This window comes from Echeneis naucrates, chromosome 13, assembly GCF_900963305.1.
Source record: "Echeneis naucrates chromosome 13, fEcheNa1.1, whole genome shotgun sequence".
Lineage (NCBI taxonomy): Eukaryota > Metazoa > Chordata > Actinopteri > Carangiformes > Echeneidae > Echeneis > Echeneis naucrates.
In genome coordinates this window covers 9667011-9680775 of record NC_042523.1, presented here as the reverse complement: position 1 = coordinate 9680775, position 13765 = coordinate 9667011, and the positions used below count along the sequence as shown (strand labels likewise).

At 39.4% G+C, this 13765-nt stretch overlaps 1 protein-coding gene across 3 annotated transcripts; it reads right to left on the bottom strand.

Annotated features, from left to right (window-relative positions):
• Positions 1 to 241: 241 nt before the first annotated feature.
• kiaa0753 (KIAA0753 ortholog) lies at positions 242 to 12937 on the bottom strand. Of its 3 annotated transcripts, none has more exons than XM_029517811.1 (17): positions 12520 to 12937; positions 11500 to 11793; positions 11099 to 11357; positions 10902 to 11011; positions 10746 to 10808; positions 10316 to 10537; positions 9929 to 10106; positions 9086 to 9276; positions 8799 to 8929; positions 8247 to 8399; positions 7317 to 7406; positions 5313 to 5400; positions 5032 to 5202; positions 4738 to 4816; positions 4382 to 4502; positions 2055 to 2282; positions 242 to 391 (listed from the first exon to the last, which is right to left on the bottom strand). In XM_029517811.1, exons 1-17 carry the CDS (start codon positions 12628 to 12630, stop codon positions 259 to 261), a joined length of 2622 nt encoding a protein of 873 aa, XP_029373671.1. In that variant the 5' UTR covers positions 12631 to 12937; the 3' UTR covers positions 242 to 258. The 3 variants fall into 3 exon arrangements, with proteins under 3 accessions (XP_029373671.1, XP_029373672.1, XP_029373673.1); XM_029517812.1 differs by having other exon boundaries at positions 11500 to 11709; XM_029517813.1 differs by lacking the exon at positions 7317 to 7406.
• Between the last annotated feature and the right edge of the window lie 828 nt (positions 12938 to 13765).

Below are 13765 nucleotides of genomic sequence, written 5' to 3'. Positions count from 1 at the left end.
TGTTGCAACATCATTAAAAATACTAAAATACAAAGCAATTTCTTGTCATGTCAAAAGAGGTGTCAACATAATTCAGATGTTTCCATATTGAAGCATCTGCTGTTGAAAAACTTTAGTTAACCACAGCTCTTAGTCAAGACAATGTACCTGAGCTTAAAATAGAGATTCTTCATCAAAATAAATACATATTATAGGTAAAAAAAAAACAACAACAACAAAAAAAAAAAAAAAAACAAAACTGCTAAATCCATGATGTTTCTAAGAGGCTAAAGGTGACTGGGCTGGCTGGAGAAACTCTGAGGTGTAGACGGCCTCGGCATACTCCTCCACAACGTCCTGAAACTCTGCTGCCACGTCAGCCAGGGCCTCTGACAGCAACTCCTCGGCCATGCTGTGTCACAACAGGGAAGGCAGACATTACAGACCAAAACAATTTTTTCAGAACCATCATGCAAAAACTTTGAATTATAAAACTTTCAGAAAAATGCAAAAATCAATATTGATAGCCCTGAGTGTTTTTATTACATTTTCTTGCTAACAGATCTGCAATAAGACCCTTCAATATAACTTATGAAGGGATACAATAGGTGTATATCAGTTTGAAAAAAAAAAAACTCTACAGTTTTCAAACAAAGATGAATTATTAGTCTTCTGTCACAAACTGCAAAAATCCCAAAAGTTAGATTCAAGAAGATTTCTCCTGACCAGTGGTGGACATGAAAAACAAAAAACTTGTGCCTTGCCTTGTGAGGCATAAAATGAAGGAAAATAAGCGAAAATACTGGGGGAGTTAGGTGTGACACTGAGCTAGATTTCAGTGTTTTGATCATTATCAGGGTCAGCACATACACACTTACACAGAGAGGAGATGAGTCTTAGAGAGCCTCCTATATATGAAATCATTAGCTTGTTGATAAAACATAGCAATTAGAGCAATTCATCTCTCTGTGACAACCTGCACCTTTGACGAGTCAATAGAAGACTTTGTTCTCAACACTGCATACAGGATAAAGCAGAGACAAGAATCTCCCAACATGGACTGGAACAAACATTCGGAAATAACTCTAATACACAAAAATATGTGTTAGCTCTACTGAAAGACCCTCCACAAAATGTTACATGCTCAAATCCTATCCAAATCTCACCACAAACATCAACTAAATCAGCAATCAGTTAATATACACAACTAATTGTACCACACTAGCTTGATATTAACATATGAAAAGACCAAATCCATCCAACCACTGAGTTTGGAAGCTTTTGGGATTTTGGCAAAGCTGATATTTTGATGTTTTAAATGCAGATAGAATGAATGAGATCCTCACAGTCTCATCCTTCACAGTGACACTGGGCTGCTCATTACCATCTCATCACATAGACAGGTCTCTCTGGGCTGTCAAAACAGCAGCCTATGTGTGTTCTCTCCCACCAAAAATACTGAGAGAATTGGATGTCTTCTCATATGATAGTCATTCCCTTTCTTTCCAAATTCAGCAAATTATAGATCTATCTCTTGAAAACTTTGGTTTACCAATTTATCAGAGAGACACTGATGAGGAACCTGTGAGACACATAATCAAAACTCACAGGCAGCATTTTTTTTCAGGTCTTAAAGAATTTTTTATTTTTTTAAGCTATTTGCAAACCAGTTGCATCTTACAGAGGTTTGGACCAATATAGAAAAATCCCCACAGCCAGTAGGTTTACAGAAATGAGAGTCTTCTGTATTCTGCATTGCACCAATTTAAGAATTCTGTCAAATATGCAAATTTGTGAGTGGGAGAGAAGAACCACGGTGAACTTCAGAGAAACACTATGCAAACCATAAACTCTGAATGATCCTCTCAGAGATACAACAGAGAACAGGGAGGACACATTGGGCTGATACTTGGCTCTGGTTACAAAAGTCTGAGCATGAAATGTTGCTGGTTTAAGTATTTTTTAGGAAACAAACATACAAGAATTACCATTAATTAATACAGTTTAACTAGAACTTCAGACCATCAGAGGAGTGTTAAAAAGCCTCTAACTAAAGCCTTTGATATCACTCTTACCTGTTTGTAATGGCCCAGGGGTTGAAACTGCCAACGGCCTTATGAGCCACAGTGTGCAGGTAGGACTCATAGTCTTCCCGGTACTGCCGGATGCTTCTCAGCATGCTGCCTGGCACAGAGATACAAGTTGCTCTGTTCTTTTCCCCTGGGCTTGGGAACACAACACCTTTTCTGGGCTGTTGCTCGTTTTGAGATGCCTCCTCTGTCAGACTACTCTCGGACAGAAACCTGTTGTGTGAAAAAATTATGGTAGATTTTTTTATGACACATCTTTATTACTTCAGCTGTGGGTAAAGGGCTTCTGAGGGCTATGGCTGCGGAGAAAAAGCTAACTTTTTTTTTTTACAGATGAGGGAGCCAAAATGGAGTGGAGTGCTGTGATTGACCAAAGACACTTGCTGAGGATGCGGGGCCAAGGATGAGGAATTTAGGAGGTGTCAGCGCAAGCTGGCTTTATCGCCTCTCCGTTGCTCAGCATGTGTTGGGGCTCAGCTGGGCATTGCCATGGGCTGGCTTTATAATCCTCTGTGCTCGAACAAATCTGCCTGACTCTTGCGACGGTGCTCTTGTGCTATATTTAGTGATGCAGCATTTCCCAAAGCAAAGTGCCTCTCTATTGTGCTTTCTGGCCTCAGATGAACTTATTTCTGTTTTGACTATGGAGACTTCAAACTGCGCGGAAATAAATATCAAAGTACCATAGTCGGGTTCGTTTCCAGTTTCAAAATATGTCGATTTTTTGTCTGATGGACATCTGAGGGCCAATGTTTTGAAAGCAACAATACAATGCAAACAATGCAAACTGCCCATTTTTAAAGCCAGTATAACATCCATGTGCTGATCAGAACAAAAATAGCTCTCAGGTTTGTTTGAGATGAAATGAAAAGTGTAACATTCATTCACATTATCTTTCACACAGAGCCCTTTTGATGTGCAAAAATCCCAGAGCAACTCCCATTTCCACTTGCATATTACATTCGGCTACAAAAATCTGTAATTACATCAAGTGATTTTTCTAGGTTTTCCTTTAGATTGGGGAAAAAGTGACTCGTGTATTAGAAAGAATGTATGAGGTTGAATACATTTGATGCACTGCTGGAAACCTTAAGACCACAACATATAACACAGGAATGATTCTTATATGTAACCTTCATCAGTGCAAACAAAGTTGTGCTCTCATGTTCTTGAGTGGGAATCTTTAACAGTTTCCCCAATCTAACCATCGTATTATTGTTGTGGATGCTGAGGAGCATCTGGTGGCAAAGTGATTCTGTCTGTCAACATCAGCAATTAGTAAAAGTCTTTGTTCACTAATGAAACTGAGGAACTAATGCCCATTACATTAACCATGGCTAAAAAATATTAGCTCAACTTGTTAAAACATCAACCACTTCCAGTAAAAAGCATATGCGTGTGCAAAACCATAACAATGTTAATATTGAAAATGAAATACACTTGCTTGTAGTATAATTTTGACCGAATATAAAATTGATCCAGACTTTGCTCCTAACAAATGTAGAAAGGCTTAATTTTGCTGAGAAACAAGTTATGAAAAACCCATGCTGGTTTCTCTGTCAACAACTTTGAACCCCTTCCACTCTTTTCTCTTCTTTCCAAATTCCCAGTGAAGTTAAGCAGTAAAGCAGCTCCACCCAAAGCCCTGGGCAGTGAAGGACCTTTCTGTAGTGTCTACTGCAAGAGTCAAGAATAGAGACTGCTCTGGGTAAGGTGGCCACCAAGTAAATATTGTTGGATGAGTAAGGCCTCCCAGTGGGAGAGCGATTCCAGGGCAATGACATGTCATGTGGAAAAAACACTAAGTGCGCTTCAGTGAAAAAACATTAACCACTTTACTTTTCATCGAGCCCAGAGGTCTAATTAAACTAGCAGTGAATGACTTCCTGTGGATGATTATGCTGTTGTTCTTAGTGACAGAGTACAAATGGAGGAAGTCTTTAATTACTTATCCTTCAACTATATTTCTTTGTTTATTATTAAAGTGCCATCAGGCTTTCCAAATAATTAAAATTCACAGTTTTTTTACATGTGCATACTTACCTAAGATGCTTATATCATGATAATATGCATCTTTAATAACCTAGCCAGAGCTATAATGCCTGATGATGAAAATAAGAACTTCAATTTCAGCTAAATGAAGTAAAAGAAACAGGTCAATCCTTGATAGTGCACTTTATATTTTGGAGAGCCACCAACAATTTCTCTACATCCCTTTTAAGATGAATAAAAAAAGCAATGGACTGGGGCCATCAGCGAAGGTAAAAGAAATTATCTGAGTGTAAAAAACGGTGAAGGACATTATAACCCACCCAGTATCCACAGGTTTTTCTAGGACAATATCAGCTGCAGAGCTCTGCTTCAGCACTGGCCTGGTAAGCCTAAATGGCTGGGGAGAGGCTGGCCTGAAGCCCAGATCATGGCACTTGGGTCCTGGGAAGAGAACAGAAGATATGAATGAGAAATTATCATATGTACTGATAAGGGAAGCATGGGAAGAAATGGATCCACAGTGCAGGTGGAAAATAAAATGAGAACCACACAATCATTACTCCAAGCATAAACTAATTTTTACTGTCACACTGTCTCCCCCTACAGGGATGTAATTTCTTTACATGCAGTTAAAGAAGATAAACATGAGGTTGTTGATGGTGTATATATCATTTACCTGCTTCTGGTTGGTCGCAGTAAAGTGGGTCTGAATAGGTGATGGAAGCAAATCTTCTTCTAACTTCCTCCTGATCCCTCTGCTCAGACAAGCACATGTGCGCATGCAGACACACAGAGAAACATATTTTATAAACACATTCCCCCTCTGCCAATACTGAGCCCAATCAAGATGCAACCCCAGACTAGAGCTGTCATAACAGCTCAGTATAAGTAGCAAATGGATCTCTGTTGACCTTTTGGGCTGTAGAGCAGCGTCCTAAAGAACCTTCAGTTTCTGCAGGGCAACTCTCACCTGTATCTCTTCCATACGAAGCAGCATACTCTCTACGGTGGGGGCCTGCAGCCTACACTGGGCCATGCCCTCCAACTGTCTGTCCGTCTCAGCTACCCACGCTGCCTGTGCACTGTCTTCCAATTGACCGCCCAACAGAGCCTTGCTCGGCTGCTTGGCAGTCTCTGTTAACTGTAGAGGACATGAAAATAGACTTATCCCTCTTCTTTGGGTGATATGAAAAGAAAGAAAAAGTAAGGAAAATAACACTATCCAGACCGTGCTAAACTGAATCTTCTTACCTGTACTTTATCCAGCAAGGGCTGAATTCTCTCTCTGGCCTTATGCTCAGCTCTCTCGGCCCACTGAGTTGGCGAGATTACATCAGACCTTCACAGGAGAAATTCAGAGGATGATACATTTCACTTAAACAAATATTTATTTTATTCCCTGACAACACCACTGATTGCATATAGAGATTTGATGCTATAAAAAGGGGCATGAGGATTTGAAGAGTCATGATTGAGTTGGATGGGTTTATGGGTGCGACCTAAGTATGGCAGCAACACCAGCTGATTATGACTGATCAGAGTACAAATAACAACACCAGCACAAGATGACAGCTCACATTTTTGGTATATGTTGGCTCTTCATTTGTATAGTGCGACATTGAGATGTCTTCTTTGTATTGTCATAGAATGATATTATTTAAGATTGAGAACTATAGGTAGTTCTTGTGGGTGAGTGGTTATCATGTAAACATCCTGGGTTTGATTCTAGCTCAGGACCTTTGCTGCATGTTATCGCTCTTCTCTCGCTTTGTTTCCTGTTGTCCTTGCTGACAAATACTAATACTAATCCAAAAATTAAAAAAAATAAAAAAGCCCCAAAAATATTTTTTAAAATGTTCTTAAGAAATTTACTTTAAAATTCATATTCCAACTTGGACGCGCATTTCATTTCATTCAGGCCTATAATGAGCTACAGTGTAAAGCCTGAAGTTACTAACAAAAACTCCTTAAATGACATTAAGACCTAACTCCAAAGACATTTACTTGATGAATGTGACTTGAGCACTTCATACAGTAACACTTGTTAGCAGGGGAAGCAGGTCGAACAACAGGCCACATGCCTCCAAATACATTAATAACTCTGTTTCAGCTTTACCTAAAAACGTTTTGTGCATTTTTTTCATTCCTTAAGAAAGCTCAGATATAGCAAATATACAAAAAAATATGTACAATTTAAAAGCCTACAAAAATGACAAGCATCTCTCCTGGTATTTCTTTTAATGGCTTTGATATTTTATGATGATGGATTGGTATCTTAGGATCTTGAAATCATTGTTAATGGAGTCAATTTGTCTTTGGCAAATGGGGCAGAAAGAAAAACATACAGGTAGAGCAGAGCTTTTTAATGGCACGTTTCACCTTGTGAAGCAACAAGAAACACCCAGTTCAAGTAAAAAAAACTGGGGTACTGGGACACTGGAATAATTAAACACAAAGGGTCTCACTAATGGTGCTCAGCGATATCAGGCCAATCAAACTTGCAAAGCTACATGTTGAACAGTTCTCCAGGTGAGTAAAATAAGCAAAACACAAGTCCAGTTCATAGGTTGTACGTAAGTGCATGGAACCAGGAGCACAAACCGCTGCTGCATTTACAATGTTATAAGTTACATGTTAACTGGAATCTATGCTCTGCTCAAGCAGCAGTTTGCTGCTAGCCGTGCAGAACTGAACTATCCAACAACTAATTATGAAATGTGTGGCGATCAATATAATGTGGTCTTTTTGTTGCTGGGGGGACATTGCTGCAATTACAGCCTGCATTATTTTTTGTTCTAGTGTTTGTAGCCAATTACATTGATGTCATTCCCATTGAAGCTGTTTTGTGAGCACAGCCACATTGAGCTATACAGTAGATTACTATAGGGATTATCACTGAGACTTGGCAACACGATCAATGTGTGCAGTTTTTTTTGTTTTTTGTTTTTTTTTATGGCAACAGTATTATGAAAGTTTCCTCCTGCGTATGTAACCTTAAAAGTAAATAATTGTTCATATAAATGCATGTGTGTGTATTTATTGTTGTGATCAATGTTAAAATTTAGAATTAAGTGATTATATGTCTGCAAAGAAAATTCTGTGCCCTTATGCCAACATTTCTATCGTGTCCAAAGCAATCATTAGATTTGGCTTCTTCAGGAAGCAGATATATCATGCATGACTTCTTTTCAGTCTTCTCAGATTTTAGAAAACTAAATGCCTATTTGCTTTAAGTCTCTGGTATTATTACTGTACCTCAGTCTCTGAATGCGTTCAGCCTCTTCTTTACTTAGCTGGTTGAGCTCTTTGAGCCTCTGCATTGTCATCTTATCCAGCCAGGCTTGTCTGTACCAAACCAGTAGTCATTAAATGAAGCAAAATGTAAACTCTATTAAGCATTTTACTTAAATAATTTCTATCATCATCTTTAAAGCTGTGTTGTTTGTCACTGATTAATTGGAAAGCAAAACAGTAGTAATTAAGATTTGATTAAACAGAGACATACATGGAATACTCAATCCATGTGGTGCTTACAATCACTGAAAACAGTATCACTCACAAGAGGCCTCAATCTAGAAGTACCTAGATGAGTTTACTGAAAGTGATACAATTTTCATTGGAATGAAATTATAAACCTTGGCTTTAGTGAGTGGGGTCTGGCATAGAGGTTCGGAATAACCTTTTTGCTAACATTTCATATTTTCTAAAACAGATTATCTAAGGGTATAGCAATACAAATACAAGTCCAACTACAGCTACTATGAGAAACTGTCATTCTCTGTGTGTGATTCTGAAATATATAAATAGAAAAGATTAAAATCTAGGGTGGGGCAGCATGGCAGCATCGTGGTTAGTGCTGTTGCCCCACAATAAGAATGTCGCAGGCTTGGTTCCCAGCCTGGGGTATTTCTGTGCTGAGTTTGCATGTTTTCCCCGTGTTTGTGTGGGTTTCCTCCCACCGTCCAAAGACATCATGCTTAGGTTAATTGGTGACTTTAAATTGCCCGTAGGTCTGAGTGTGAGTGTGATTGGTTGGTCGTCTCTGTCTGTCGGCGTTGTGATGGACCTTGACCTGTCCAGGGTGTACCTTGCCCTCTCACAATGTGAGCTGGGATTGGCTCCAACAACCCCATAAGCGGAAACTGATAAGCGGTATATGACGAATGAAAATACGGTGTGCTTTACCTTAATGCTTCATTGTGAGCTTGTTTCTTCTTTTCTGAGCTCAGGACCGGCTGTTCTCCAACACCACCAGCTATCATCAGTTTGGGAGAGCTAGGTGACGGCTTCACTGGAGAAAAGAGACAGCGTGGCTCTGGTCTCCCTCTTTGAGGGGATCTGAGAGAATAGTAAACACAGGCTCAGGCAGAAACACACTTGATTCAGAGTCAGAGGACATGGTGGGGGAGTCGCACTGGAGGAATGTTGAGAAGACGACTCATGGAAAAGTAAAGAGAAAGAGCAGTTTTTACACTAGGAACCAGCATGTTGCAGCGTATTCTGTCTTTTTCATTTAATTAAATTTAATTGTGTCTACAATTATCAAAATTATTTCACTATATATTAATAAGAACATGAATAAAAATTAACTCACAATGGATTCAAATTGATAAGCTGAGTTTTAGATATAACAATATAACTTTTATTATAGAATGACACTAATAATTTACACATAAAGCATTGGTGAACAATACTAGGGATGACCTAATCACCTGTACAGAGAGACAAAACACTCACTGATGTGGTGGAGGGGAGTGAGGCGATGTTGGTATCCAGGGCACAGAGCACTCTCTTTGTGGGAGCTCACTCACTCTGAGTCGAGAAGACACTGTAGGTTGCTGGAAGCCAGCATTTCCCCTCTGATTATGCTGTAAAGATAAAATTACGTACTTTTTTTTTTTTACATGGTTATTTGGTTTTCACCTATGGTACACAACTTTTCAATGAATTTAAATATAAGGCAGTTCTTTTGTGTTTTAACATATGAACGGAAGTGTTGAATTTAATAGAAGTCAATTTATGACCTTCCTTATATCAGCTTTTCTTCTCTCAGAGTGTCTGCCTTTTCTGCTGCTGGTGTTTGCCTGAGATTTTCCATGCAGCTCTGTCAGCCCCTTCTGCTGGTTGAGGCTCTCCAGGCTGGCCCTCAGCACCACTCTCCTGGTCATAGGCTGGTGGGATGTAGTTTTGGGTTTATGTGAGATCATTCTTCTACCTGTTGCCACAAACAAAATATTTAAATGTAATGATCTTGGCTTATTGAATCATGAAGTTTGACAATAGCTGAAGGGAGAAAGTATGCACATTTTCTTCCTTATATAAACCAGTGTGGAAACTAGAGAGAATTATGCACCAACACAACAACACCAATTAAGACAATTAGTGAGTAAGTCTGACATCCACTTATATCCCTACTGATACCAGATACGTAGCATGGGGGCCTTAAGTAATACAACAAAGACATTTGTTTCCAGGGAAACCAAAGCTCATTGTGGGTGTTTGTGTCATCTGTTCCACAGGATGCATCTCTGTCTGATGCCAGCAAGAGTTTTCTGCTCATAATACTAGCAGTGGGGGATGGAAGGTTCTGCACTTCATTTGCTGTTTATTTAAATCACGTCCTCGTGGCTCCTTATCAGTTTTTAAGCCAGTGTGAAGCCATTTAAGAACTGCATAAGAGCTGTTGGGTGACTTCCAGATACACTGTTTGGGTTTGTTCTTCATTAAAGGGCATTCATTCAAACCTGTGCAGATTTCATCAAATAGACCATCACCTTAACCAAGAAATTTTGAAGGAAAAGCCTAAGTTTATATTGTATTCATGAAATCATTAATTATATTAATAGTTAATGTTGCTCAGAGCTCACCATGGACACCTCTTTTGGGATTTGCAGGTTTGCTAGTTTCTCGAACAGTTGAGATGCCGGGGCCCTTGGGAACACCAGTAGGTGATGTTCTGCGATAAGGGGACTTCCTGTATGGAGGACATGCCTGGGCCTGCATTTTTTCCAGTGCCACTTGTTTACTCAGTGCAGAATCCAAGGTCTAAGAGGAACAGAGTGAACTTGTTTTATTTACATAAGAAAAACTGTGTCTGCACATGAAATAATTTGTACATGTAGACAAATGAAGTAAGAGTCCCATGTAGTGCAGTCAAAGTATAATCTCAGCTTTAACTATATTTACATCTGTATCAAATTATTATTGCAAGAACCTAAAGAAATACAATACTACTTGTATTTTACTATCCTCACCTCTAGTTTCTGCAAGATGTGAAGTGCCGTCTCAGGGACAGCTGAACCCTGGTCCAGCTTGATCTTAGCTGAGCACAAAGAGAGCTGACGAATCAACTGAACCAGCTCTTTATAGTGAGGAGGTACCTTGCTATGAGTTAAATCCGAAAGTTGGTGGATAACCACCTGTAAGGCCCTTACTGCCCCGCGGTGGGCAGCTGCAAGCCTGTTAATTGCAGTGGACTGAAAGAAGGGTAGATAGGAAATCAGTTTGCTGTAGTAAAACAGATATTGCATTGAGTCTTCCTTGCACAATGTTAACTGTAATTTTCACATTATGGCTATGAGTTTTTACTAATTTTAGCCAAAAACAATATTGGAACATTATACTTTCATTCATATTATCTCAGCAGTCAATAAAGGTACATGTGGGAAGATACTAATAACATACCTTTTTGGTATCCCACATTTTCTGGCTGTGCAGTTTCTCTATATCATCTTGTATAGCTTTAACCTATTCATGGACAGTTTAGTTACACAGTGTTTACAGATGCATAGAAAGTTATAAAGTCTGTTGTTCAGATATGTTTGCTGCAGCTTTACATGCCTGTTGTTGGAGAACATAGATAGTACGAGCTGTGCGGGCAGCCTGCTTCTGTCTAAGTATCTCCAATTTATTTAGCTCTTCAGGCTCCAGTGGCTCCTCTATTTTTTCCCCTGTTATTTAAAATCCAACATCAATTCTGACTTATCAATAATTTGAAACGTGTACTCAGTTGTTTGTTTGTTTTTTTTGTAGCTTACCTCTTTTAGCCAGCTCTTCGACTTTCTGAATATACACTTCCAGCTCATTTTGCAGCTTGTGGATTTCCTGGCTTAGAGGACCCTGTTTGTTTTCTTCCACCTGTCTTGGGCCAGGGCCCCTGGTTGGGGGAGACTGGCCAGTCTGAAGCATTGGATGAATGGGATGTTTCTGGGATGTTTGTTTAGCTCCAGGACGGGTCCTATTCTCTTTTGGACTGGATGCCTTAAATTTGCCTTTATTTGGAGCCACTGCATGCTCCTACAGAGAGAGTAAGAGTCATTTCTGCCTGTGATTGAATAAACAGGCAATGGTTTGTTGAGTAGATTTTAATTTTACAAACTATTGTCTCAGAGCTAGTTTAATTATTCTAATCTATTAACCACTGATCTACATAAATTACCTGGAGCAATTCTATGTCACTTGTTTCGAGAAAGAAGGCTTCCTGAGAAGGTTTGACAGGGGATCTAATAAGTGACTGAAAGCGCCTCCGTCTCAGATCCCGCTTGGCGAGCTCTACAGCCTCCTGAAGCCTTTCTTCGGAGAGCACAGTGAAGCTGATGGAGCTTCTGGTGCTCTTCATATTCTCACACTCCTCTGTCAGTGGCAGCAGCTTTTCAATCACAATGGGGGCCGGTGGAAGAACATGGGTGGCACGGTTATTGACACTTGCAGGGATGGCATCATTGAATAGCAGCTATGAAACGTAAGACAATAATCAGTCTTTACCAGTCATGTATGTGCAATCAACAGCCACTGTGACATCCAATCATGATTTTTCAGACCACTTTCTCATTTAGAGCCGGATATCCTAAGGCAAGCCTTTAAATCTCATGTTTCACCCCAAAACATAGAATATTTAGTTTAAATTAAAGTAACGGAGAAATATGACCAAGAATAGCAGCATATTCTCAAAACTGGGAGCGTTCTAGCTATCTACCATTTAAAAATAGCTAATTATTTCTGGTGTTCAATGATAAACATTTTAGCAGCAGCTCTACTGTTGTTCTCTTCATTTGAGTTTCCTGTGATAGAGTTGGATACATCCAATGCAAGCTAATGCCAAAAGCTTGAGCATAAATCCCAGTTTCATTAGGGTCAGGGATAGGGATTCCACCTTGGTTAAACTTTATTTTGTCTGCTCATTTTGGGACGATAGTGTTTGGCCAGGCTGCTTCTGTGCTGTATAGGGTGCTGTTTCTAATACACTCACACCAATACACACGTCAGCCCAGTTAACATGAAGGTCACTTTATGACAATGATATGGGACCTATTGCTGAAGCCTCAGCATCTAATTCATTCACCAAATACAGTGAAAAATGACTGTATAATTTATATTTTCATCGATTAGCACGAAACATTTTATTAAAAATGCACTTTACTATTAACAGGGAGTAGAAACTTTTTCTTTTGCAGTTTACCTTAGTTCGGGACAATCCGGTGGGTACATAGCTGCGATTTCGGGTTGAATCTAAAACCACCCAGTCTCTCCCTGGACTTTGCTGTCCATTCCTCAACAACTGTGCTTTCATTGCTTTAAAAACACTTGCGGAGTTCCGCCGGATGAACAACTGACGAACAAAACAATCTTTAGCAGACAGTGAAAATTAGCATGAGCGAGCTAGAACGGTTTTTGAATAGAATTTTGCTAACATCAAGTTAATCCCAAAATCCTCCATCCCACCATTTCGACTTCGCTCACAAGAACCTCCACTTTGTTCCGGGATTATAAATTCACTATAGACACAGTGCTGCTAAATGCAAACTGATAAATATATAGCGCACAATTAACATTTTAAATTTCAGCTCAAGCTTAACAACAATTTGAACAGCCGCCATGACAACAACGAACGGAAAAGACGGAAGTAATCTGTAAGATGCATTCAAGTAAATCGCGTAAATTAAACTAGCCGGGTAGGGAAAATGCAAATTCATACTAATCCCCATTAGTAATACATCATAGGAGATATCTGGAATTTCTGATACCGACTAAATCCGTATTCGTAAAAAAAAAAAAAACACCACCAAAACCAAATCTAAAAAACTGTATCAACTGTAACAAAAATTGGATGCATAAAAGAAAAAGCTACCAAAAAGGCAAAAATGGGCTCAATTTGTAATGACATGTTGAATTAGATTTAAATAGCAGTGGAGAAAATATTCGTGGGGCATTAGAGTGAATGTCCAGTGAAAACACTCTGTACTCTCAATTAAAATATCAACCCTGGAACCAGCTCAAAGGTTGGGTTCTGGGTTTAAAAATATGGATCTCAAAGCCATCTAAAAAAAAAACAACAACAACCAAAGGGGTTAGGGTTTAGGGTTAGGGTTAACACAGTCGCATCACCAACGTGTCTAATGAAGCAGGAAAGTACATCTCAATGCTTCTCATCAGCAAGTGGGGTAGAATTAAACCGTTCATTATGTACATGGCTGTTTCCTGTCGGCCTGCGTGATTATTTGATGTCTTTTGATTAATATTTCTGTCACATGTCGCTTTAATAGATGTTTCTTTCACTGATTTTACCTCCCTCTAACCTGTTGAGTAAATTGTTTCAGTCAAGTAAAAGTAGCTACAATTAAGTCGTATTCAACCCCCCCCCCCCCCCCCCCCCCCCCCCCCCCCAACTAAAATCTGTTTGCAATGAGCTTTGAATATGTGAAAAA

What these genes read in the sequence shown, in the direction of transcription:
- kiaa0753 (XM_029517811.1), bottom strand. Translation starts at nt 12,630, where the DNA reads ATGAAAGCACAGTTGTTGAGGAATGGACAGCAAAGTCCAGGGAGAGAC. An exon ending in GAAAAACCTGTGGATACTGG is followed by an intron (nt 2,283 to 4,381) that starts GTGGGTTATAAT and finishes TTCACACAACAG; the next exon opens with GTTTCTGTCCGAGAGTAGTC. An exon ending in CCCTGGGCCATTACAAACAG is followed by an intron (nt 392 to 2,054) that starts GTAAGAGTGATA and finishes GTTGTGACACAG; the next exon opens with CATGGCCGAGGAGTTGCTGT.